General features: G+C 39.0%; 1 protein-coding gene and 1 pseudogene across 2 annotated transcripts; one reads left to right on the top strand and one right to left on the bottom strand.

Annotated features, from left to right (window-relative positions):
• Positions 1–157: 157 nt before the first annotated feature.
• On the top strand, positions 158–24,741 carry NME5 (NME/NM23 family member 5). Of its 2 annotated transcripts, none has more exons than XM_004744878.3 (6): positions 158–482; positions 1,526–1,700; positions 9,440–9,645; positions 10,321–10,421; positions 18,596–18,714; positions 23,206–24,741. In XM_004744878.3, the coding sequence occupies exons 2-6, from the start codon at positions 1,572–1,574 to the stop codon at positions 23,284–23,286; spliced, it is 636 nt and encodes a 211-aa protein (XP_004744935.1). In that variant the 5' UTR covers positions 158–482; positions 1,526–1,571; the 3' UTR covers positions 23,287–24,741. The 2 variants fall into 2 exon arrangements, with proteins under 2 accessions (XP_004744935.1, XP_004744934.1); XM_004744877.3 differs by lacking the exon at positions 158–482 and adding an exon at positions 487–577 and having other exon boundaries at positions 23,206–24,740.
• LOC123390819 lies at positions 24,025–27,231 on the bottom strand (annotated as a pseudogene).

Here is a 27,231-nt window from a genome sequence, read left to right on the forward strand (position 1 = left end):
AAGCAGACAGAGAGAGAGGGAGAAGCAGGCTCCCCGCTGAGCAGAGAGCCCGATGTGGGGCTCGATCCCAGGACCCTGGAATCATGACCTGAGCCAAAGGCAGAGGCTTTAACCCACTGAGCCACCCAGGCGCCCCTTGATGTGGTTTCTTATATATGCTATCTGAAACGGGATGGTGGGGGATGGGGATGAAGGGAAAGTGTCTACAATTTGTCTCATTATTTATAAAGATATAATTTAAGCGTCCTTTAAATGGCTAGGAGGGTAAAATAAGATGAAAATGTTGGAAAATGTCTAGTGCTCGAAGATTGGCAGGGGGAATAAAGACAGGTGTAGGCTTGCTCCTTCCCTTGATTAAAAAGAACCACCCAGAGTCTGTTACGCACTGTGCTGGGATTGGCCCTCTGCAGCCGCCGTCCCTGAACTGTGCTTTTGGTCTCCTAGCAACAAGCGGCGGTTGCCGGGCAGCAGTTGGCTTGGGGGTGAGTGCGCAAGTGAGGGCTGTACTCGGGACTGCGAGTGAGCCTGGAAAGGCCCTGGGACCTGGGGTTCCTGCTTTCTAACCAGGCCTGATCCTGTGTGTGGACTTCCAGGAGGGGTGGGGACCGGAGGCGGCTTACCTGCCCTGGGTGGAGAGTTGCTGCAGAGAGGCTCACCCGGTCTTCAAGACCTTCAGACTACCCCTTGGCCTCTGGACCTCAGTGAGAGTGCTTAGGAAAACCAAGGGCACGAATTAGAGGTAGAGTAGAGGGGCGCCTGGGTGGCTCAGTCCTTAAGCATCTGCCTTGGGTTCAGGTCACAATCCCAGGCTCTGGGCTCAGGGGAGAGTCCGCTTCTCCTTTTCCCACACCCATGCTTGTGTTTCGTGTCTCACTGTGTGTCTCTCCGGCAAATAAATATCTTAAGAAAAAAAAAAAAAAAAAGACATAGGGATCAAGCCCCCACATCGGGCTCTCTGTTCCACAGGAAACCTGCTTCCTCCTCTCTCTCTGCCTGCTTGTGATCTCTGCCTATCAAATAAAATCTTAAAAAAAAAAAAAAGACATAAGTAGAAATTATGTTGTTCTTAAAGTTCATTTATGAACCTAAAACCTAACCCCTAACCTGGGGCTCAAACCCAGGAGACCCAGAGGTCAAGAGTTACGTGCTCCTTGGACTGAGCCAGCCAGGCACTCAGAAGTGATATTATTGAGACACTGCTCATAGAAAAAGATTCAGCAGTTTGTAACTATAAGTTAATAACATCAAGCGCCTAGTAATATATATTTTTAAAATATTTTATTTATTCATTTGACGGAGATCACAAGTAGGCAGAGAGGCAGGCAGAGAGAGAAAGGGGAAACCAGGCTCCCCACTGAGCAGAGAGCCCGACGCAGAGCTCCATCCCAGGACTCTGGGATCACGACCTGAGCTGAAGGCAGAGGCTTTAACCCACTGAGCCACTCAGGCACCCCAAGCGCCTAGTAATATTGTTTTTAATCATGGTTACATTAAATTTGGGGTGGGACGATGCATGTCGTTGCAGTTGATACCTGTGGAGAATCTACTAAATTGTACCCTGAAAAGACAGAATGGAGATGTCAATGCCCCCACCTCAGATATATGTAGAAAAAACTCTGGCTATTATCAAACCGGATATTGTGGACAAAGAGGAGGAGATACAAGATATCATTTTCAGATCTGGATTCACCATTGTTCAGGTAACTCAGGGCATGATGATCATGTTTCTTTTTCTCTCTTTGCTCATGAAGAAAAAAAAATGGGGGCGCTTGGGTAGTTTAGTGGTTGGGCATCTGCCTTAGGCTCAGGTAGTGATACCAAGTCTTGGGATCTGGCTGCATTGGGGCTCCCTGCTAAGCAGGGACCCTGTTTCTCCCTTTCCCACTCCCTCTGCTTGTGTTCTCTCTCTCTCTCTGTCTCTGTCAAATAAATCTCTTTAAAAAAAATTTTTTTTAGGGGCACCTGGGTGGCTCAGTGGTTTTAAGCCTCTGCCTTCAGCTCAGGTCATGATCCCAGGGTCCTGAGATCTAGCCCCACATCGGGCTCTCTGTTCACTGGGGAGCCTGCTTCCTCCTCTCTCTGCCTGCGTCTCTGCCTACTTGTGATTTCTGTCTGTCAAATAAATAAATAAAATATTTAAAAAAATTTTTTTTAAATGCTTAAATATGTTAACCTATTTAGTGTCTTAGTACTGAGTACTAAACTTAGGTTTATTTTAACTTTATGTATTTATTTTTTAAGATTTTATTTATGTGTCAGGGTGAGAACAAGCAGGGTGAGCAGCAGACAGGAAGCAGGCTCAGGAAGCAGGCTTCCTGCAGAATAGGGAGCCAGATGTGGGACTCTATCCCAGGACCCCAGGATCATGACCTGAGCCAAGGGCAGCTGCTTAACCCACTGAACCATCCAGGCATCCCTTATTTTAATTTAATTTTATTTTTTTATTTTTTTTTAAGATTTTATTTATTTATTTGACAGAGAGAGATCACAGTAGGCAGAGAGGCAGGCAGAGAGAGAAGGAAGGGAAGCAGGGCCCCTGCTGAGCAGAGAGCCCGACGCGGGACTCGATCCCAGGACCCTGAGATCATGACCTGAGCCGAAGGCAGTGGCTTAACCCACTGAGCCACCCAGGCGCCCCCTTATTTTAATTTTAAAGTGTAAAAGTTATATGTGTTAGTTTTAATTTTTTTCATACTTCAAAAGGATATAAAATGAGAATTAAAATTCCTTTTCCCCCTCTGCTCTAACACTCAAGTCTCAGTCTCCAAGGAAAGGCATCTTCTTAATGCTTTCTGTTCTTACAGGATTTTTTTTTTTTTTAAGATTTTATTTATTTACTTGACAGACAGAGATCACAAGTAGGCAGAGAGGCAGGCAGGGGGCAGGGGGTGGGGGAAGCAGGCTCCCTCCTGAGCAGAGAACCTGATGCAGCGCTTGATCCCAGGACCCTAGGATCATGACCCAGGTGGAAGGCAGAGTCTTTAACCCTCTGAGCCACCCAGGCGCCCCTTTGCAGGATTTTTCTAAGCATTTACAAACATTTCCTCCCCCATGAAATAGGACAGTCCTCTTCCCTTGACTTCTTTACAGAGTTGCTCTGATAGCATTCCATGTTAGTATGTATGGCTGAATTGCTCTCATTCTTCTTCGGTTCTGTGTAATATTCCCCTCTGAATGAATGACAATTTATTTACTTGTTCCTCAACTGATGGACTTTAGACTGTTGGTATTATTTTTCAATTACTAAAAACATTTAATGTTTTAAAGCCTTATTCTGCAGTTGGTAGAGGTTTGAAAATGTATGTAAAAAGAGCCTTGTTAAAGATTATCAAATATAATGAAATATTATAAATACTTTTTGTATCATCCCTATTTGAAATTACAGGGTTTTTCATTCTCATATTTGTATAGTGTCATATTGTCTATTTTGTCAGTGCTTTTAAAAAGAAAACGGGGGTGCCTGGGTGGGTCAGTTGGTTAAGTGTCATGGTCTCAGGGTCCTGGGATCAAGTTCAGAATTGGGCTCCCTGCTCAGCAGGGAGTCTGCTTCTCCCTCTCCCTCTGCCCCTTCCTCCTGCTCACATTTTCTCTCTCCCTCTCTTCCTCTCTCTCTCTCTCAAAAATAAATAATAAAAAAAAAAAACGTTGTCTTCAGGAAAAATAAGGGATTTCAGCTGAACTTAGAAGGATAGGTAAAGGCTCAGAGTAAGAATGATAACAAGAAAGTTTAAGGAAGTAGTGCAGGAATGTATAATGAAATATTTAAAAGACTCAGATAAAGAACATTTTAATAAGTTTTTAAAAAGATTATAAGATTTTAAAAATATTATATTTATTTATTTGACAGAGGGAGAAAGCGAGAGAGGGAACACAGCAGGGAAGTGCGAGAGGGAGAAGCAGGCTTCCTGCTGAGCAGAGAACCCAATTCGAGGCTAGAGCCCCAGGACCTGAGCCTCATGAGCTGAAGGCAGGTGCCTAACCAACTGAGCCACCCAGGTGCCCCTTTAATTAATATTGCTAGGATTTTTACCCTTAATCAGGGTAAACTCCAAACAGATCTAAGATTTAAATATTTTTAAATTAAATGATATAAATTCTAGGGGCACCTGGGTGGCTCAGTTGGTTAAGCCTCTGCCTTCTGCTCAGGTCATGATCCCAGGGTCCTGGGATCAAGGCCTGCATTGGGCTTCTTGCTCAGCAGGGAGCCTGCTTCTCTCTCTGCCTCTGCCTGCCACTGTGCCTGCTTGTGTGCTCACACACTCTCTCTTGCTCTGACAAATAAATAAATAAAATCTTTAATACTTAAAAAAAGGAAAAAATGATATAAATTCTAGAAGAAAAGGTGCATGAATTTCTTTTATTCTTGGAGTGGGACAGCTGTTTTTTACTGTGACTTATCTCGGAGCCATAAAAGAAAAGGTTGACAAGTCTGTAAACATAAAAAACTTAGCATAGCCAAGTAAATATCATAAAGTTAAAATGTGAAAGCACATGACAAACATGGAAAGAAAGATTCTCAATTCATAACACAAAGGGCTAATCTCCTTTAAATATATAAAGAGTTCCTAGAAAAAGATTTTAAAAATCCATTGAAAATGGGTAGAACAGGGTTGCTTGGGTGGCACAGTTGGTAGGGCATCTGTCTTTGGCTGGGGTCATGATCCCAGGGTCCTGGGATTACCTCCCCCTATCCCCCATTGGACTCCTTCCCAGCTGAGGGGGAGGCCTGCTTGTGTTCCCTCTCTCTCTGTCTGTTTCTGTCATATAACCCCTCTCTTTCTCTCTGTCTCTGTCATAGAAATACATACATACATACATCTATCTTTAAAAAAAAAAAAAAAGAAAGAAAAAGAAAAATTTAAAGAAAATGAAACAACACTAAGGTGTGCCTGGCTGGCTCAGTTGGTGGAGCATGCAACTCCTGATCTTAGGGTTGTGAATTCAAGCCCCACATTTGTTGTAGAGATTGCTTAAACATAAAATCTTAAAAAAAAACCCAAACACTAAAATACTATCTAGCAAAATCATAAAGGTAAACCCCTATGGAAGGGAATCTTGCAGTTATCAAACAGTATTATAAATGCATCTACCCTTTGACTCAGCAATTTTTTTTTAAGATTTTATCAGGTAGAGATCACAAGTAGGCAGAGAGGAGGGTGGGGGAAGCAGGCTCCCTGCTGAGCAGAGAGCCCCGATGCAGGCTCCATCACAGGACTCGGATCATGACCTGAGCCAAAGGCAGAAGCTTTAACCCACTGAACCACCCAGGTGCCCCTAACTCAGCAATTCTAATGATGGAATTCCTCCTGTGACCCATGTATTATGAAGTGTCATATATACAGATTATTTTTTGCAGCATTTTTTTCCACTTTTAAAAATTTAAATTCAATTAATTAACATAGAATGTATTATTGGTTTCAGAGGAGGTAGAGGTCAGTGATTCATCACTTTTATGTAATACCCAGTGTTCATTATATCACATGCCCTTCTTAATGTCTGTCACCCAGAGCATTATTCATTTTTGAGCAAAAGATTGAAAACAACCTAGCATTCAGAGATGGTTTGAATAAGGACTCCTGAGTGGCTCAGTTGGTTGAGCATGTATCTCTTGATCTTGGGGTTGTAAGTTCAAGTCCCACCTTGGGTGCAAAGATTACTTGAGAAAAAAAATCTTGGGATACCTGGGTGGCTCAGTCAGTTAAGTTTCAGCTTGGGTCATGATGGTGAGGTCCTGGGATCAAGTCTCACATCTGACTCCTTGCCGAGTAAGAAGCCTGTTTCTCCCTCTGTCTGCCTCTCCCCCTGCTTGTGGTCTCTCTCTCTCACAAAAATAAATACTTAAATATCTTTTTAAAAAACCTTAAGAAAAGAATTAGTTAAATAAACTGATGAAGCCATAAAATTGAATACTCTGCAACTAATTGTAAAATGAAAAAAGAGGAACCTCTCCATGTCCTGTTATGGAAAAAAAAAAAGGTGACAGAACTGTGTACAGCAATCTTTTATGATAGAGAAAAACAACATATTCATAGTCATGTTTGCCAGTATTTGCAAATGAAACACTGGGAAATTAAAAAATGGTTGCCTATTGGAGAGCAAGGAAAATCAGGGTGGATTAGGACAGGGATAGGAATGTAATTGTTCAGTATATACTTAAAAAAAAGATTTTATTTATTTATTTGACAGAGATCACAAGTAGGCAGAGAGATAGAGGGGAAGCAGACTCCCCGCTGAGTAGAGCGCCCCATTCGGGGCTCGATCCCAGGACCCTGAGATCACAACCTGAGCCGAAGACAGAGGCCCAACCCACTGAGCCACCTAGGTGCCCCCATAGTATATACTTTTTTATAGTGCTTTGAATATTTTATCCCTGTAAGTATACAACCCATTACATTTGGGGGAAAAAACAATTAAATGAAGTATACAAATAAGACGAAGCTATTCTATTTAAATTTTTTTAGAAGTCCATCTTTTTAAAATAATTAGTGAAAACCTTAAGTAGTTCATGTTAAATATGCCTAAGAATCACAAATACTGACACATCTTAATTTTAAATAATAGAAAAATAGGATTATATTGAATGAGATGGTTTTGTAACTTCTCAAATTTCTTTTTCTTGATTATATGAATTTCATTATAAGAACAGATACAAGCACTGTTTTGCAGTAGCTGGTCCTTGAATGTTAATTAGCATAAATCCTAATGTTTAGGGGCACCTGGGTAGCTCAGTGGGTTAAAGCCTCTGCCTTTGGCTCAGGTCATGATCCCAGAGTTCTGGGATCGAGCCCCGCATCAGGCTCTCTGCTCAGCAGGGAGCCTGCTTCCTCCTCTCTCTCTGCCTGCCTCTCTGCCTACTTGTGATCTCTGTCTGTCAAATAAATAAATAAAATCTTAAAAAAAAAAATACTAATGCTTAACACTTTCCCAAGTCAGCAGTAAATTTCGTACCAAAGAAAGTTTTGGTATGTTGCATGCTTCTTTTTTGTTTTAATTGTGATAAAAATATACACAACATAAATTTTACCATTTTTAAGGGTATAGCTGAGCAGTATTAAATACATTCCCTTTATTGTGCAGCCATCACCACCATCCATCTCTAGAACGTTTTCATCATCTGGAACTGAAACTCTGTTTTTAGTACTCACTAACTGTTTACCCCTCTTCCCAGTCTCTGGGAACCACTATTCTGCTTTTTCTGTCTCTCTGACTTTAACTATTCCAGATATCTCATGTAAGTGGAATTGTACAATATTCTTTGTATCATATACTTTTAAAATGGGCTTTTTGTAGTTGGAAGTCTATTTCTTAGGCTTTCTTGTTGCTTCTAGAGAAAACCTGAAAAATGACGCATCCTTTCAATAGGTGGCAGTATTTCCTTTGTTACAAACTAATGGTTGCCTTTCTGATACAGCTTAGCTTTGTGAAAATATTCACCTGAATTCCAAAAAAATTTTACTTGATCTAATTTTTTTAAAGATTTTATTTATTTATTTGACATAGAGAGAGACAGAGATCACAAGCAGGCAGAGAGGCAGGCAGAAGCAGAGAGAGAAGCAGTCCCAGCACTGAGCAGGGAGCCTGATACGGGGCTCGATTCCAGGACCCCAGCCGAAGGCAGCGGCCTAACCCATTTAGCCACCCAGGTGCCCCTACTTGATCTAATTTTTTAAAAGATTTTATTTTTAGGGATGCCTGGATGGCTCAGTGGGTTAAGCTTCTGCCTTCAGCTCAGGTCATGATCCAGGGTCCTAGGGTGGAGTCCCACATCAAGGTCGAGCTCAAGCTCCTTGCTCAGTGGGGAGCCTGCTTCTTCCTCTGCCTGCCCTCCCCTTGCTTGTGCGCATGCTCTCGCTCCCTCTCCTAATTTTAAAGAAAACAATGGAATTACTGATTCATTATCAAAATTTTTTAAAGATTTTATTTATTTGAGAGAGAAAGGGAGACCGAATGAGCAGGGTGGGGGGAAGCAGACTTTCTGCTGAACGTCAACCCTCACCCCCACCCCTGCCAGAGTGGGGGGAACTTGATGCCAGGACTCTGAGATCATGATTAGAAATGAAGTCAAACACTTAAGGGACTGAGCCACCCAGGTACCCCTCATCAATTTTAGTGTAAAAGGAGCTCTTAAGTTTTATAATTATTCTCCATTAGACAGCATATCTGTAGCAGGTGGCTTCCTTTCCTTGTTAAGGGGCATGTGATAAGGGCTTACATTATAACAGATGAAATTTTTATCTTTATTTTATTTTATTTTTTCAAAGATTTTGTTTATTTATCTGACACAGAGAGAGAGATCACAAGTAGAGAAGCAGGCAGAGAGAGGGGAAGCAGGCTCCCTGTTGAGCAGAGAGCCTGATGCGGGGCCTGATCCCAGGACCCTGAGATCATGACCTGAGGTGAAAGCAGAGGCTTTAACCCTCTGAGCCATTCAGGCACCACGACATTATTGCAATATTATTAACTCTTTTCTCTATGCTGTACTTTTAATCTCTCTGACTTACTACTCATTTTGTAAGTAGAAGTTCCTACCTCTTAATTCCCTTCATCTTTTTACCCCTGCCTCCTCCTAACATTACCTCTGCCAACTGTTTTCTGTGTTTAAGAGTTTGTTCATTCGTTTTGTTAGATTCCACATATCAGTGAAATCATGGTTATTGTCTTTCTCTGTCTGACTTATTTCATTTGCTGTAATGCCCCCTAGGTCTGTCCATACTGTCACAAATGGCAAAATCTCATTCCTTTCTATGGCTGGGTAATATTCCATTGTGTATATATATACCACATCTTTATCCACTTATCTGTAGATTGATCCTTGGGTTGCTTCCATGTCTCAGCTACTGTTTTTTTTTTTTTAAATTCAAGTTTTATTTATTTATTTGACAGAAGAGAGAGACAGTGAGAAAGGGAACACAAGCAGAGGGATTGGAAGAGGGAGAAGCAGGCTCAGTTCCCACTGAGCAGGGAACCCAACATGGGGCTCGATCCCAGGACCTGAGGATCATGCCCTGAGCTGAAAGCAGATGCTCAATGACTGAGCCACCCAGGCACCCCTCAGCTATTGTTAATAATGGTACCATAAATGTAGGGGTGCATATATCTTTTTGAATTAGTGCTTTTGTTTCTTTGGGTAGATACCCAGTAGTGGAATTACTGGATCATTTGGTATTTCTATTTTTAGTTTTTTGATGAAACTCTATACTGGTTTCCACAGTGGCTGCATGAGTCTATATTCACATCAACAGTGCATGACAGTTGGTTAAATACCTTTGAGAAGTTTATTTATAATCTACATTTAACTTTATCTTTCCATTTCTTCATAATAAAAAAATCTCAATTTTATTGAGATCAAATTTGTATTAATTTCAAGTTATTAATTATTTAATGACTTATTACTGAACTGTCATTTGAAATACTTTTGTTGACTTTGTTTCTCTTATAGAGAAGAAAACTGCATCTCAGCCCTGAGCACTGTAGTAACTTTTATGTGGAACAGTATGGGAAGATGTTTTTCCCCAATTTAACAGCTTACATGAGTTCTGGACCACTTGTTGTCATGATATTAGCTAGACATAAAGCCATCTCTTACTGGAAAGAACTTTTGGGACCAAGTAATACCTTAGTAGCTAAAGAGACTCACCCAGACAGGTAACTTTCCTAGGGGGAAAAGTGGAATCCAAGTATAAAAATGAGAAGAAAACAACAACTACAACAACAACAACAAAACCCAAAGTGATTTCATTGTAATAAGAATATCTTTACAGTTGAAATTTTCCTAAGACAACTTTTTTGTATTTTTTGGTTGGGATGGGGTGGGGTCAGTTTTACGTTTTAGCTATTTAAGTGTCCATCTTAATAGCAAATATCCCAAAAGGTCTCAGGGAATGTTGATTTGACTAATTCTTCTCCTCCTTGAATTAAACTGCCACCTAAGTAGGATTTTTCATAAGAATATTGGCATGGCTTTTTAAAATAATATTGTTTATAGAAGGCCAGAGAAACAGATTTTTAGCATTATCATTAAAGTTTGGAAATGCAAGGACATTGAATTCTTGCATTTTTTAATATACTTTGCCTTTTCACTTCTCACAAAACAACACCTCTTCTTCACCCAGAGAACTCCTATTTCCCGGTGTATCCTATTGCAGATTTAAATATATTTGACCCTCATCTAGGTAGATTTAAGCTAAAATTCAAAATAGATTAAAACCTCCACATGTGAGAAGTGGCAATGCTTTTGTAAAATTCCTAAGTAGAATGCATATGTAAAGAGTAAGGAAAGGATATCACACTGAATGGTCATCATCTCTAACTTACTTTTAGCCTAAGGGCAATTTATGGCACAGATGACCTAAGGAATGCACTTCATGGGAGCAATGATTTTGCTGCAGCAGAAAGAGAAATTCGATTCATGTTTCCTGAAGGTGAGTTGCTGATGAGTAATTTAGTCAAGTGCTTCTCACTATTGTTTGCTTTTTCTTTTATTTGGGTGATGCACCTGGGAAGGAAGATAACAGGGTTTTTCTCCAGTATATTTTGTCATATTTTGAAGTTACAGTTACTTACAAACTTGAGGCCAAGAATGGAAAATTCATTATTTTCCTTAGAACTAACTTGTGTCCTGTAGGGCATCTGTTGAGAGGAGTTTACTTTTTTCTTTCTTTTCTCTTAGACTAGCCATGTTTAGGGTTTCTCTTCTCCTTTGTTGCAATTCCTTAGGTGCTCCCTAATGCACCAGTAAAGTTTGTTACCCATGAAAAAAAGACTCTCCCTTGGAAATTGTGATAGATTTCCCACTTTTTCTAATACTTTACTGTTTGCCTAATGAATGCTTACGCAGTTATGAAATTCGTAGGTCTCAGACTGGTTTTTTGTTTCCATCCTGTTATGGAAGTCATAAACCTTTTAGAACTGGGCATAGTAAGGAATAGCATTGAGGTTTCTAGTTTGTTATCAATATTTTTAGATCCAGAAGAAAATTTGGTGATTTCTGATGTAAAGAAAAAGATGCAAAGCATTGGGAAGCTTTGAATTTTTTTTTTTTGGCCTGTTATTTTTCTTTTGAGTCATTTAGGCCTATTCTTCAGTATTTTCTACTGATGACTTATTCAAAGAAAACTGAAATCTGTCTTGGAGATTTAAAAGTCCTGATTTTTTTTTTTTTTTAAGATTTTATTTATTGAGAGAGAGAGCATGAGCCTGGAGGAAGAGAGGGGAGGACAGAGAGAGCAAGAGCGGAGAAGGAGGGAGAAGCAGTCTCCCCGCTGAGTGGGAAGCCTGCCAGATCATGACCTGAGCTGAAGGCAGATGATTAACAGACTGAGCCACCGAGGCACCCCTAAAAGTCCTGATTCTTTATTTTTTTTTTTAAGATTTTATTTATTTATTTGACAGACAGATCACAAGCAGGAAGAGAGGCAGGCAGAGAGAGGTGTGGGGGAAGCAGACTGCCTGCCGAGCCTCTAGAGAGCCTGACACAGGGCTCGATCCCAGGACCCTGGGATCATGACCCCAGCTGAAGGCAGAGGCTTTAACCCACTCAGGTGCCCCAAAAGTCCTGATTCTTAAATAAAAACTGAGTTTTGTTTTGTTTTTTAAAAAACTGATTTAAAGGTTTTTTTTTTTAATTTTCATTTTTAAATTTTTAAGTAATCTTTGTACCCAGCGTGGGGCTTGAAGTCATGAACCTAAGATCAAGAGTTGCATGCTCCACCCACCTAGTTAGCCAGGTACCCCACAAAAACTGTTTTATAGCTATTTGTACACAAAAGGATTTACCTACTTAAATATTTTATTTGTACTGATCTAATTTCTTTTTTTTTAATTTTATTTATTTATTTGACAGACAGAGATTACAAGTAGGCAGAGAGGCAGTCAGAGAGAAGAGGAAGCAGGCTCCCCGCTGAGCAGAGAGCCCGATGCAGGGCTGATCCCAGGACCCTGGGATCATGACCTGAGCCAAAGGCAGAGGCTTTAACCCATTGAGCCACCCAGGCGCCCCATTATTGATCTTATTTCTATCACCTATCCCTTCCACTAGATTTTCTTTAGAATTGTTTATTGTGGAAATTTCAAATGTAATCGAAAGTAGATAGAATAGTATAATGTACTCCTGATGAACCTATCACCCAACTTAAATAATTGTGATCAGTCCTATTATATCATCTATAACCTCTGCTTCTATTTCTAATGCTTCCATATTATTTTAAAGTACATCTCAAACATGAAATGTGTTTTTAATGTGATAGTACTTTAGATTTAGTCCTCTTAGTGAATTATATTTTTCCTCTGACTCCAGACATCTAACTTCTTTCTGTTTTTTTCTCTTCTCATCAGTAAAATACAAATATTAGTAGTGCCTGTCTAGCTAGGGATATTGTTAGGGTGAATATATAAATGCATGTAAAATTCTTAGAGTGTTTGGCGCATATGTGCTCCACTATTAACTGCTATTACTGTTTTATTTTCTCTAGTTTTTGTTCGTTTGTTTTGTTTTGTTTTAGAAGCTTTTCTTACTCATAGGGTTATATACCTAAGCTATTCTCTTAGATTACCTTTGCTTTTACCTATTGATTTGTCTTCTAGACATGAGTTTAAGAGACATAATTAGACATTTGAGAAGCAGAAGTTGTGGGATAAATATAAATGATTAATTACCTACCACACTGCAGATCTTCTACTATGATAATATAAAGATTTTTGAGTAAATTCTCACAGTTTAGGATATGAGCTCTCTCTTGCTTAGAGGTCAGTCAAGAACTAAGTGTAAAACCCTATAGGATGTTTCACTCAAAAAAGTCACAAAGATATTTAGAGTTCCTAACCCTTGAAAAATGTAGCACCCTTACCTCTCCCTTTCAAAAGAGATGGCTAATTCAAAGCTTTGCTATATTTTATTCCTTCAACAAATTTATTGAATTGCCTACTATGTGCCAGAAATACAAAGATGAATATTTTAACAAAAGAAGTACAATTCTTATACACTGAAAGGCATAAAACATTACTGAGAGAACTGAAAGGCTATCTAAAATAAATAGTTGTCCCAGGGGTGCCTGGGTGTCTCAGTCGGTTAAGTGACTGCCTTCAGCTCAGGTCATGATCCCGGAGTCCTGGGATGGAGTCCCGCATCGGGCTCCCAGCTCCATGGGGAGTCTGCTTCTCTTCTCACCTTCTCCTCGCTCATGCTCTCTTTCACTGTTGCTCTCTCAAATAAATAAATGAAATAAAAAATAAAATAAAATAAATAGTTGTCCCAGTCCCATGTTGATGGATCAGAACAGTCAGTATTGTCAGGATGGTGGTTCTCTCCGAATTGATCAATTAATTTAATGCACTTCCTATCAAAATCCATACATTCTTTTATGTAGAAGTTGGCAAGCTGATTCTAAAATTTATCTGAAATTGAAATAGATTTAGGCAAGGTAAAACAATTTTTAAAATGAAGAAATAGGTTGTAGAACTTCCACTAATCTTATTTCAAAATTTACTATGAGACCACAGTAATTAAGACAGTATAGTACTAGACATATAGATCAATGAAACACAATTGAGAATCTAGAAATAAATCCTTACATTTATAGTCAGTTGACTTTCAACAAAAGTGCCTAGACAATTTGATGGAGAGAGGGTGGTCTTGTCAACAAATGGTGCTAGGACAACTGAATGTCCACATGTAAAAAGAGAGAAAGAACATAGATCCTTGTTTCACACCCCCTTACAAAACGTAGCAACAATGGATCATAGACCTAAACATGAGAGCTAAAAATAGCTAGAAGAAAACATGGAAAATCTTTATGATCTTGAGTTGGACAAAGGGTATGCATATGATATCAAAAGCGAGATGAATAAAAGATAATATTGGGGGCGCCTGGGTGGCTCAGTGGATTAAGCTGCTGCCTTCGGCTCAGGTCATGATCTCAGGGTTCTGGGATAGAGTCCCGCATCGGGCTCTCTGCTCAGCAGGGAGCCTGCTTCCCTCTCTCTCTCTCTCTCTGCCTACTTGTGATCTCTCTCTGTCAAATAAATAAATCTTTAAAAAAAAAAAAGATAATATTTGTAAGTTAGACTACATCAAAATAAAAAGTTTTTATATTTCAAAAGCCATCATTAAAAGTATTGAAAAGATTAGCCACAGACTGGTAGGAAATATTTGCAAATCATATAAAATAAAGGACTTTTATAGGATTTATAAAGAACTCTTATAATTAATTCAATTTTAAAAAGGCAAATAATTAAAAAGCAGGCAAAAGATTTGAATAAGCATTTCATAAAAGATACACAAATGGCTAATGAGCACATGAGAAAGTGTTAAAACATAATCACTGGGGAAATGCAAATTAAAATCACAGTGAAATACCACTGCATACCCACTACAATGAATTATAATCAATGGCAAGGATAAAGAGATACTGGGATCCTCACACATTATTGTAAAATGATAAAGCCACTTTGGAAAACAGTTCGTGGTTTTTTATTTTTTTTTTAAAAGATTTTATTTATTTATCAGAGAGAGAGAGGGGGAGAGAGTGAGCACAGGCAGACAGAATGGCAGGCAGAGGCAGAGGGAGAAGCAGGCTCCCTGCCGAGCAAGGAGCCCAATGTGGGACTTGATCCCAGGATGCTGGGATCATGACCTGAGCTGAAGGCAGCTGCTTAACCAACTGAGCCACCCAGGCGTCCCTTGTGGTTTTTTAGAATGTTAAACATATGCTTACCATGTAACTCTGTTGCATTTCCGCTCCTCTTAGAATTTACCCATCCAAGAGAAATGACAACATAAATCTACATAAAGACACATGTGAATGTTTATAGCAGCATTATTTAGTATAGCCAAAAACTGGAAACTCAACTATCTATTAATGGTTAAACAAAATCTTGGATAGCCATACTATAGAATACTATTCAGCAATTAAAAAAAAAACTACTGATACATGCTCTACAGCATGGACGAAACTCAAAACAATGCTGAAAGAGTCCAGGCACAAAAGACAACATACATGATCTGTTTATATGAAATATCCAGGAAAGGCAAATTTTTAGAAATAGAAGCTCAGTGCTTGCCAAGGGCTGGGGTGAGAATGGGAAATTGCAAATAGGCACAAGGGAACATTTTGGGGTAGTAAAGTGTTCTAAAACTGGATTGCACATACACACACATACACTAAAAATTTATTGTATACTTCAGTGGGTAAATTTTATTATATGTGAATAGGCCTCAATAAATTTTCTTAGTAAAATTACAAAAAATAGATGAGGTCCCTTCTCCCTTGGAGTTTACATCTAATGTTCAGAAGATAGCCATTAAACAATAATTACCCAAATAATTGCACAGTTACAATGACTGTATAATTAGTTACTATATGGTAAGTGCTATTCAAAGCAATTTTAGGGTATTATAAGAAACTATGATAAGAAAGGCCCAACTGACAAAGTGACATGAGATCCAGGGAAGAACATTCTAGCATATTGAACAGCATGTCTCAAGTCATGAGCAAGAGAGAATGTGACACGTTGTATAAACAAAGATCAGGGGAAGATAAATATGAGGTTGGAGATGTAAGTAGAAATTGCATGGTATAGGGGCATGATAAAAATGACTTACCTGGGCGCCTGGGTGGCTCAGTGGGTTAAAGCCTCTGCCTTCGGCTCAGGTCATGATCCTAGGGTCCTGGGATCGAGCCCTGCATCGGGCTCTCTGTTCAGCAGGGAGCCTGCTTCCTCCTCTCTCTCTCTGCCTGCCTCTCTGCCTACTTGTGATTTCTCTCTGTCAAATAAATAAAATCTTTAAAAAAAAAAAAAAAGAAATTGCATGGTATAGATTCCTGTGGGACTGTAAATGCAATGAGGAACCAATGACTTTTTAAGGATGGGAATGGCAATAATCAATTTTCATTTTTATTTTTATTATTTTTAAAAAATATGTTATTTATTTATTTGACAGAGATCACAAGTAGATGGAGAGGCAGGCAGAGAGAGAGAGGAGGAAGCAGGCTCCCTGCTGAGCAGAGAGGCTGATATGGGACTTGATCCCAGGACCCTGGGAACATGACCTGAGCTGAAGGCAGAGGCTTTAACCCACTGAGCCACCCAGGCACCCCTTTATTTTGATTTTTTTTTAAAGATTTTATTTATTTGACAGACAGAGATCACAAGTAGGCAGAGAGGCAGGCAGAGAGAGAGAGGAGGAAGCAGGCTCACTGTCGAGCAGAGAGCCCTATGTGGGGCTTAATCCCAGGACCCTGGGATCATGACCTGAGCTGAAGGCAGAGGCTTTAACCCACTGAGCCACCCAGGTGCCCCTCATTTTTATTTTTTTAAAGATTGTATTTATTTGAGAGAGGGAGAGAGCACAAGCGAGGGGAGGGGCAGAGGGAGGGAGAGAAGCAGATTCCCTGATAAGTGGAAAACCCAACACTGCTTGACAGGGGGCTTAGTTCCAGAACCCTGGGATCATGACCTGAGCTGAAGGCAGACGCTTAATCTACTGAGCTAGCCAGACACCTCTCAATTTTCATTTTTAAATATTACAAAGAGCCTGGGTCCAGGGTACAGTAAACATGGTCAGTGTGGTCTTAACTTTCAAGGAACTTACAGAGTAGAAGAGACAGATGACAAATATTTGTGTAACCAAAATAAAACAAAATTATTACAGTGATCAGTACAAAAAAGAGTGCTGTAATGAAACTAATAGGAAGGGAAACTTACTCAAGTCCTTTAAGACATCTAACTTTTTCTGGCATCCTGATGAAGGACTCTCTCATTGTTAGTTGTCTCATTGGGACTGAGCCCATATACTAATCACACAGAAATCTGTCTTCCCACCTCTGTTTCCTTGGGCCAGTGATGATTTATATCTGAAGACATGAGACCAGCAGCTTCACATTCTCATCTTTATCAAAAGTTGCCCATTGATGACATATAAAAATGAAAATAGTCTGTCAGCTAGGTCCTGCTCACTCCTTTTGTCGTCCTCCCTTCTATCCCACTTGGGCCTCTTGTCCCATGAGCAAGTGGTCTATTTCCCTGCCTTCCATAGAAGTGCGTCTTTCTTCCAAAGAGCAGTCCCTTTGCCCTGGAAAACTCATCTATTAATAAAGCTATTTAAAGGAAAAAAAAAGTTGCCCATTGAATGAGGTCAACCTCAAAAGACTTACTAAGACTTATAAAATACATTCTTCCTGGTATAAAATAAATTCTTTGTTGTACTGCAAGTCTGGTTGACACACATTAGTATTTGAATAAGACTAAAATTTGAATAAGACTAAAATTTTCCTCGATCTTAAAAAATTTATTTAAAAACCTGAAAAATAAGAGCAGGAATGTGGCACACAAAAACAGTTTTTATGTGTATATTCAGTAGTTTATAAGGGAGCGAGAACTATGTGTTATTCACTGTTGTATCTATGCCACTTTGTAAAGTGCCTGCCATTATGTCGGGAAGAATTAATTTGTTGAATTAATTGCCTAGATTTTACATGTTCTTCATATATATATATATATATATATATATATATATTTATTTATTTGTTTGTTTGTAAGTGGCAAGGATCAGCGATCCACTAAAAGTAGATAGATTTATTTATTTATTTATTAGATTAACATATAATGTATTCTTTGTTTCAGGGGTACAAGTCTGTGAATCATTGGTCTTACAAATTCACAGTGCTCACCATAGCACATGTTCTCCCCAATGTCCGTAACCCAGCTACCCCTATCCTCCTTCCCCCACCCCCAGCAATCCTCAGTTTGTTTCCTGAGATTAAGCATCTCTTATGGGGAGGGTATGCTCTGCCTCTCAAATTCTTCATTCATATTTTTCTTTTTCATGACATTGTCCATTGTAATATTTACTGTAAAAAATATGGAAATGCAAATGCAGACAAGGATGTAGTAGAAAACATAATCAGAATCCTATACACGATCAACCTTAGCGGAGTTTTTTGGGTTTTTTAATTTTTTTGCTTTTTTAAAAAGATTTTATTTATTTATTTGAAAGACAGAGATCACAAGTAGGCAGAGAGAAAGGCAGGCGTAGAGGGGTGGGGAAGCAGGCTCCCTGTCAAGAAGAGAGCCCAGGGGCACCTGGGTGGCTCAGTGGGTTAAGCCGCTGCCTTTGGCTCAGGTCACGCTCTCAGGGTCCTGGGATGGAGTCCTGCATCGGGCTCTTTGCTCCTTCCTCCTCTTTCTCTAACTGCCTCTCTGCCTACTTGTGATCTCTCTCTGTCAAATAAATAAATAAAATCTTTTAAAAAAAAATAAAAAAAAGAAGAGAGCCCGATGTGGGGCTGGATTCCAGGACCCTGAGATCATAACCTGAGCTGAAGGCAGAGGCTTAACCCACTGAGCCACCCAGGCGCCCCAACCTTAGCATTTTGATATGTATTTTTTTGCCAGTCTTATGTGGTCTTATTATTTCTCTGTGTGTGCTTGTGTGTTTTTGAACACACTGTGTATGCTATGTATCTAGTTCTGTTTCCCTTTTGTTAAAAAAACAAAACACAAACCTTTATAAGTATCATGCCACTAAAATTTCTTTCTTTGTAATGATTATATTTCATCATTTGTGTTAGTTTTAATGGGAATATATTTGTATTTGCAGTGATTATTGAACCCATTCCAGTTGGACAAGCTGCTAAGGATTATTTAAATTTATATGTAACACCAACTCTGCTTGAAGGACTCACAGCACTTTGTAAGGAGAAACCAGCAGATCCTTTTGTAAGAAATCTTTTTATTCACAATAAAGAAATTGTCTATAGTTTTCATATTTAAAACATTGTATTTTTTTCACAGAAGACGTATTTGTTTACATCCCTAGATACTTCAATATTGCTCAGTCAGGTGGAAGAATAGTTGGGTGGGAAGAACTAGGATGGTATCTAGGGCCAAATGTCTTCCTTGTTTCTTCCTTATCGGTACTCCCACTCATTTGAAGACTCAGAGATAATCAAGGAAGTTTGTTTCATTCATTTTTTTAAGTAACCTATATACCCACCATGGGGCTTGAACTCACAACCCCCAAGATTGAGAGTGGCATATTTTTCCCACTGAGCCAGCCAGTCACCTCAGGGAAGGTTATTTTAATATCAGCCCTGACAAAATAGTATCTCCAGCCTGTGTTACCATTCTGAAAGGGAATCCCCTTTGGAAGACAAAAGATTTAATCTCTCATACTAACTTTGTCACTTTTACCAAAAACAAAAGATAAGGTTATTATTATTATTTTTTATATTATGTAATCTCTACGGCCAATGTGGCGCTTGAACTCATGATCCCTGAGACAAAGAGTCACACACTCTACTGACTTGAGTCAGCTAGGTGCCCCTAGCTGATTATTTCTTTAATAACTCCTTTTCATTGTGACAATAACATAGTTTACTTAGTAGGAAACCTGATATTACCGAAAAATATAAAGATGATAGGGGCGCCTGGGTGGCTCAGTTGGTTGGACGACTGCCTTCAGCTCAGGTCATGATCCTGGAGTCCCGGGACCCCGAGTCCCGCATCAGGTTCCCCGCTCCATGGGGAGTCTGCTTCTCCCTCTGACCTCCTCGCTCATGCTCTCTCTCACTCAAATAAATAAATAAAATCTTTTAAAATAAATATATAAAGATGATAAAAAGATACCCCTGGTTCCATTTCTAAACATGGTCTTTGAAGTCATCTTGCCTAGATTCAACTCTGACTCCAGACATCTAACCTCTGAGTTTTTCTCATCAGTAAAATGCAAATAGATTAGTACCTGCCTATGTAGTAGGAGTATTGTTAGGATTAAATGTATAAATTTATGTAAGGGCACTTGGGTGGCTTAGTTGTTTAGGCATCTGACTCTTGATAATAACTCTGCTCTTCATCTCAGGGTTGTGAGTTCAAACACCTCTGGAGCCTACTTAAAAAAACACACACACGGGCGCCTGGGTGGCTCAGTGGGTTAAGCCGCTGCCTTCGGCTCAGGTCATGATCTCAGGGTCCTGGGATTGAGTCCCACATCGGGCTCTCTGCTCAGCAGGGAGCCTGCTTCCTCCTCTCTCTCTCTGCCTACTTGTAATCTCTCTCTGTCAAATAAATAAATAAAATCTTTAAAAAAAAAAAAACACACACACACACACCAAGAGATATGAATGCATGTAAAATTCTTAGAGTGTCTGTTGCATATGTGCTCAAATATTAACTGCTATTATTTTGTCTTTTCCAGTCCTGTTTTTTCTTGACTCAGGTTTTATTTTTTTATTTCTATTACTATATATAAACATATATCCCATAAATATTACTATATCTAAATATATATTTTATAGAGATTATTTTAATAGCTAAGTGATTTCTTTTATTACCCTTATCATACTTCTTTTGCTATTTGAGTTGTTTGCTATCATAAATAGTGTAACAGAAACATCTTTGAGTATAAGGCTTTTCACACAGAGATTATATCATTTGGAAAGAGATCAAAAAGTACAGGGGTGCCTGACTGGCTTACTATTAGAGCACATGACTTAATCTCAGGGTTGTGAGTTGAAGTCTCAGCTTGGGCATGGAGCCTACTTAATAAAATAAAAAATAAAAAAAATTAAAAGGTAGAATTATAATTCAAAACATGAAAATCTAAAAAAACGTTGCCATTGGGACCCCTGGGTGGCTCAGTCAGTTGGGCATCTGCCTTTGGCTCAGGTCATGATCCCAGGGCCCTGGGGTCGAGTCCCACATTGCGCTCCTTGCTTGGTGGGGAGCCTGCTTCTCCCTCTGCCTGCCGCTCCCTCTGCTTATGTTCTCTCTATCTCTCTGACAAATAAATAAATAAAATCTTTTAAAAACATGTTGCCCTTAACTTTCTTTTCTAATTAATTTTTTTGAGTAGGTAATATTTAGAACAGTTTTTTTAGTAAGCAATATTTAAATATGGTATGAAATTCAAAAGTTACAAGAAGATATATCATGAAAATAACTCTCATTCTTATTTCTGTTCCTCAGTCATTCAGTTATACTTCCTGGAGTCATTCACTCTTAGCAGTCTCTGTATATCCTTTCAGCAGAGAAAATCTGTACATATATAAGCATATATATTTTTACTTAAAAACATGTACATTTACAAATGCTAGCTACTAAATATACCATTTAATTCTTTTTACCTTATTTACACAATATATATTATGAATTATTAAATAACACCACAACCAAAATTGCCCTGTTTTAAAAGAACAGCTCATGGCATTCTCTTGAATTGATGTTTTACAGTTTATTAATTAGTCACATATAGATGGTAGTTTATGTTGTTTCTATGCTTTTATTACTATGAACTGCCAACAGTGAATATCTTCATTCATATGTCTGTATACAATATATCTATGAATAAATTCCTACAAATGGAAATACTAGTAAAAAAATAATTTTTTTTAAAAGAATGTTTTGATGTGTTTGATGTGTGCGTTTTAAATTTGGGTAAGGGGGTGCCTGGGTGGCTCAGTGGGTTAAGCCTCTGCCTTCTGCTTGGGTCATGATCTCAGGGTTCTGAGATCGAGCCCCACATTGGGTGCTCTGCTCAGCAGGGAGCCTGCTTCCTCCTCTCTCTCTGCCTGCTGCTCTGCCTACTTGTGGTTTCTCTCTGTCAAATAAATAAATAAAAATCTTTTAAAGAAATTTAAATTTGGTAAGTATTGCCGAATTTTGTAGTGGTTATACCATTTATACTCTGATTAAAAGTAGCTGAGAGGGCACTCCTGGATGTCTCAGTCAGTGGAACATGTGACTCTTGAGCTCCAGGTCACAACTTCAAGCCCCACATTGAGTGTAGAGTTTACTTAAAAAAAAAAAAGGTGGGGTGCCTGGCTGGCTCAATCAGAAGAGCATGCGACTCTTGATCTTGAGGTCATAAGTGTGAGCCCCACCTTGGACATAGAGATTATGTAAATAAATGAAAAACTTTAAAAAAAAAAAGGAAGAAGAAAGTCAGAAAATTCTCCAAATTTATTTTTCGTTTTCATGATTGTTTTGTATATTCAGAGCCTCTTGATATTCCATTAAGTTTGAGGACTGACTTTAACATTTTTGCAGAAACATTTTTGGGAATTTTGTAAGGATTAGATTGAATCTGTAGCTCACTTTAGGTAGTAATGACATGTTAACAGTATTAAGTCTTCCAGGGTACCTAGCTGACTTGGTCGGTGGAGCATGGGATGTTTGATCTCAGCTTTGTGGGTTTGACCCCCATGTTGGGTGTAGAGATTACTTAAAAAATAAAACCTTTAAAAAAAGAAAAAAAATAGTATTAAGTCTTTGTATCCATGAACACCGGTTATCTTTACATTTACTCGGGACTTTAAATTTCTTTCAGCAACATTTTATAGTTTTCAGTATGCAAGTTAGTTAAATGTACTCCTAAATTTTTTTTTAATGCTACTGGGATGGAAATGATTTCTTATTTTCCTTTTGGGTTGTTTATTGCTGATATATAGAAACACAAAAGATTTTTTAAAAATTTTTATTTTTTTTTAACATGTATTATTAGCCCCAGGGGTACAGGTCTGTGAATCGCCAGGTTTACACACTTCACAGCACTCACCATAGCACTTACCTTCCCCAGTGTCCATAACCCAACCACTCTCTCCCTACCCTCTCCCAACCCTCAGTTTGTTTTGTGAGATTAAGAGTCTCTTATGGTTTAGAAACACAAAGAATTTTATGTTAATCTTTTAACCTACAACTTTGCTGAATTCATTAGTTATAATAGCTTTCCTTGGGATTTTCTTTAAAATAGGATCATGTCAACTGTAAAAGGAGATAGTTTGACTTCTTTTCCAATTTGGATCTATACTTGACAATCTTGCATAATGTAAAACTTAGTGTTTCAGTTTTTTGTTTTTTACAGTTTATTTATTTATTTGACAGATGGAGATTACAAGTAGGAAGAGAGGCAGGCAGAGAGAGAGAGAGAGAGAGAGAGAGAGGAGGAAGCAGGCTCCCTGCTGAGCAGAGAGCCCTATGCTGGGCTGGATTCCAGGACCCTGGGATCATGACCTGAGCCGAAGGCAGAGGCTTTAACCCACTGAGCCACCCAGGCGCCCCTGTAAACTGAATTTTAAATTGATATATATTTATACTACTTATAGTGTGAGTTTGTATATACAGTGTATATTTATATCATTCATAATATATATTTATAATCTATAGTATATGTATTTAAATGTTTATTACAAGTTTTTTTTCTGTTTTCCATAGAATTGGCTAGCTGATTGGCTACTGAAAAATAATCCCAACAAGCCCAAGCTGTGTCACAATCTGTCTGCAGAAGAACCTTGAAGTTCCTCAAAGAACAAATCACTATCTTACTGTGAAAGACATGCTTCTACTTTAAAACAAACCTTCCTAAGGGGTTTAAGTAACTATGTGCGAAATGAGTTGTTTTTAGAAATATTTTAAACAAATGACCGTGTTTTATGCATAAGATAGCATTACCTAAGGTAAAATATAGCTTTAGGGTATAATTTTTGTTCTCTAATAAGAAAATTGATTTTATTTAGAAGTATTTAAAATGTTAATGAAACAAATGTATGTTTTTTTTGTGATCATAAATGGGCATCCAGTTAGGAGAACGGTTAATTTATATAAGACACATTAGAAACAACTGAAGATGAAAAGACTATGTGCCAAGAAAAACCTGCTTTCAATTCCTGGGCCTCTTGACACACAGGCAAAGGTAGTGGCCACTGAAATGCCACTAGGACAGGGTAGCTGAAGACACATTTGATGGTGTGTTTACTATATAGAAAAAGACACTACAGTTGAAAAACAAGTCTCACACAGTTCCATTTCAGTTTTTTTTCTTCAAAAGGAGTGAGTTGTGTATAGGGAGGTTAAATATTTTAGAGATGAGAAAAAAATTAGAACCCACTTTATCATCATCATCTTCATCTTTATCATCCTCCTCTACTTCTCCAACTTCTCATCCTCTTTTTCTTGTTTTCAGCTTTGAGGACTTTTTTTTTCTTGCCACATAGACTTATTTTCGTATTTTGGTATTTCAGCAATTTATCTATTTTACCTGTTTTTCCTTGGCTTAGCAGCCTTCTTTTCCTAAGGCTTCTTGTCATCTACAGCAGTGTTACTCCATGTCTCTCCCAGTACATCACCAGTGCATAAGCCAGGATGTTCTCCTTGGATCTGGGGGCAATAATCAACAAGAAAAAGACTCAAGGTAGCCTCTGCGGTACATCAGGATTCTTGGACTTTGTTTTTATTTCCCCTTTAGGAGGAATGTAGGTTTCCTTGTCTGCATTTGCCATGTCTTCAAAATTACCTTTCTCTTCTGTAGACATGGTCTTTTACCTCTCTGAGCTCTTTTGGTAGAACTCTGAGAAGGTGACTAAAGCATCTGGTTGCTTCTTGTGGTCCTCCTGGAAAGTTTGCACAAAGAGTGCCTATAATGGCATTTTGCTTCTTGCTCTCTTAGGATCTTCTTTGCCTGTGTATAGTTATTTTTTTCAGTGTGACCCAGAGTTACCCAGTGCACTTCTGGCTCCCACCTGCCCTAGTCCTGTCTCTTTGGAGCTCAGAATACTGTAACAGCTGTTGTCAGCTTAGGGTATAACTTTAACAGTGATGTAATATTAAGTAATAGAAGACTGATAAAAGATGTTGCTGTATTATTTTTTTTAAGTTAGCAAAGTAAGACATGGAATTTTTTTTTTTTTTGTAGGTCCTACATGGGGCTTGAACTCACGACCCCAAGTCACATGTTCTACCAAATGAGCCAGCCAAGCACTCCAAGACACAGAATTTTATTTTATTTTTTTTTTTAAGATTTTATTTATTTATTTGACAGAGAGAGATTACAAGTAGGCAGAGAGGCAGGCAGAGAGAGAGAGGAGGAAGCAGGATCCCGGCTGAGCAGAGAGCCCGATGCGGGACTCGATCCCAGGACCCTGAGATCATGACCTGAGCCGAAGGCAGCAGCTTAACCCACTGAGCCACCCAGGCGCCCGAAGACACAGAATTTTAGTTTTGATGTTTTCCTAAGCATATATTATATATCTAGATGCATTTATAATACACAGTTCAGACAGTTTAGTTTAAAAAGTTTAAGTATATATAAGTTTAAGAAGCAACTAGAAAAATTTAGAAGATGGTATGATCTGCAGGAGAGATCCATCTTCTTAACATATTGGTGTCTTGAAAAAAAGGGACCACTTTAGACTTAAAGAGACTTAAGATACATAATCAGAACCAATACTAGTTTCTCGATTGGACCCTGGTTTATTTTACTTTATTTTTTTAAAGACTTTATTTATTTGTTTGACAGAGGGAGACACAGCAAGGGAGGGAACACATGCAGGGGGCCTAGGAGAGGGAAAGCAGGCTTCCCGCCAAGCAGGGAGCCTGATACGGGGCTTGATCCCAGGGCCCTGGGATCATGACCTGAGCTGAAGGCAGACGCTTAATGACTGAGCCACCCAGGCGCCCCTTGACCCTGGTTTAGACGGAAAAGCTGCAAAGGACCTTTCTGAGACAACTGGGAAAATTTTAATCCAGATTGAGTATTAGATGAGATGAAAATGTATTGTCTTGGGAAGTAAAGATTGTTAACTGGAAAAAACACGTTATGAAGCAATATGCACAGCATGATCTCCTTGATGAAAAAAATACATATATGTATATATGTAGGGTATGATATGGAAGGATACCCATCTGTTACATAATTATTATATAATCTCTGGAAGGTGGGAATATGCTCTTTTTTTTTTTTTTAAGATTTTATTTATTTATTTGACAGAGATCACAGGTAGGCAGAGAGAGGGGAGGAGAAACAGGCTACCCGCTGAGCAGAGAGCCCCATGCGGGGCTCAATCACAGAACCCTGGGATCATGATCTGACCCTGAACCACCCAGGCACCCCTGCTCTTTTGTTTTAATTTTTGTTTAGCAGGGCACCTGGGTGGTTCAGTTGGTTAAGCATCTGCCTTCAGCTCAGGTCATGATCCTAGGGTCCTGAGATTAAGCCCCACATTTTCAGGCTCCCTGCTCAATGGGCAGTCTGCTTCTCCCTCTGCTGCTCCCCACTGCTTGTGCCCTCTTGCTAGCACTTGCTCTCTCTCAAAAATCTTTTAAAAAATAAATTTTTACTTAGCTGTATTTAAAATTTTTCTGCAGTGTTCATGTTCAACTGCTTTTGCAATTTTTTCTAAGGTTTAAAAAGATCCACTCAAGCATCCAACTCTGGATTTCATCTCAGGTCACGCTTTGAGGGGCTTGGGATCAAGTCTGCTTGAGGATTTCTCTCCTTCTCCTTCTGCCCCTGTTGTTCTCCCTTTCTCTCTCTCTTTCTTTCTGAAATAAATAAATCTAAAAAAAAAAAAAAAGAAAGAAAAAGGGCGCTTAACCAACTGAGCCACCCAGGCCATCCAATTTCTGGACGTATTCCTCCTGAGACTGATATGCTTGCTATATTTCAAAACAGCTTTGGCATCAGTATTGGGAAGACAAACCAAAATCTTAGTAACAAAGATAAGTTGTAGATTGTTATATTTTGAGCAGTGGGCAAGAGCACATAGGAAAAGGCAAATCGTTTTTACAATGAGATTTAGGTGTGAGAAGTTCAGGTGGTCATTTCCTCCCCAAGAGGTATACTCTTGCCTAAAAAAGAGGCAGCATTGTATATGGCAGAAAAATTCCACACCGGAAATCAGCTCCAGTTTCCAAAACTACCATTTGTTTTTTAAAAATGGGGTGGGGAGGGGGTGGCGCCTTGGTGGCTCAGTTGGTTAGCATCAGTCTCTTTGATTTCCACTCAGGTCATGATCTCAGGGTCTGGAGATAGAGCCCCATGGTGGGCTCCACCCTCAGTGCAGAATCTGTTTCTCTCATTCTCCCTATCCGTCTACCCCTCCCTCCACTCGTGCTTGTGGATGCACACACACACTCTCTCTCAAATAAATAAAGTCTTTTAAAAAATGGAGGGGGAAAGAGAAAACAGACTCATTTGAGATACATTTTGGAGATGGAATGGACAAAAATACATGCACATGGAAAGATTTATAGTTAGCTATTACATTCTTTAATTTTAGACACATTTGAGGTAATTATTTCATGGGTCACAACTGCAAAGGAAAACAGGAAGACTGCCTTCTTGTTTACTTCCTGGGTAACTGGAGAGGGGAGAAGACCATTTTCTGATGTACTAAAAGAGGTAGTACCAAAGTACTATTATGCACACATTTGTCCTTGTTAAGTACCAGTGATTTCATGCAT

This window comes from Mustela putorius, unplaced genomic scaffold, assembly GCF_011764305.1.
Source record: "Mustela putorius furo isolate JIRA1106 unplaced genomic scaffold, ASM1176430v1.1 tig00000145_pilon_pilon_pilon, whole genome shotgun sequence".
Lineage (NCBI taxonomy): Eukaryota > Metazoa > Chordata > Mammalia > Carnivora > Mustelidae > Mustela > Mustela putorius.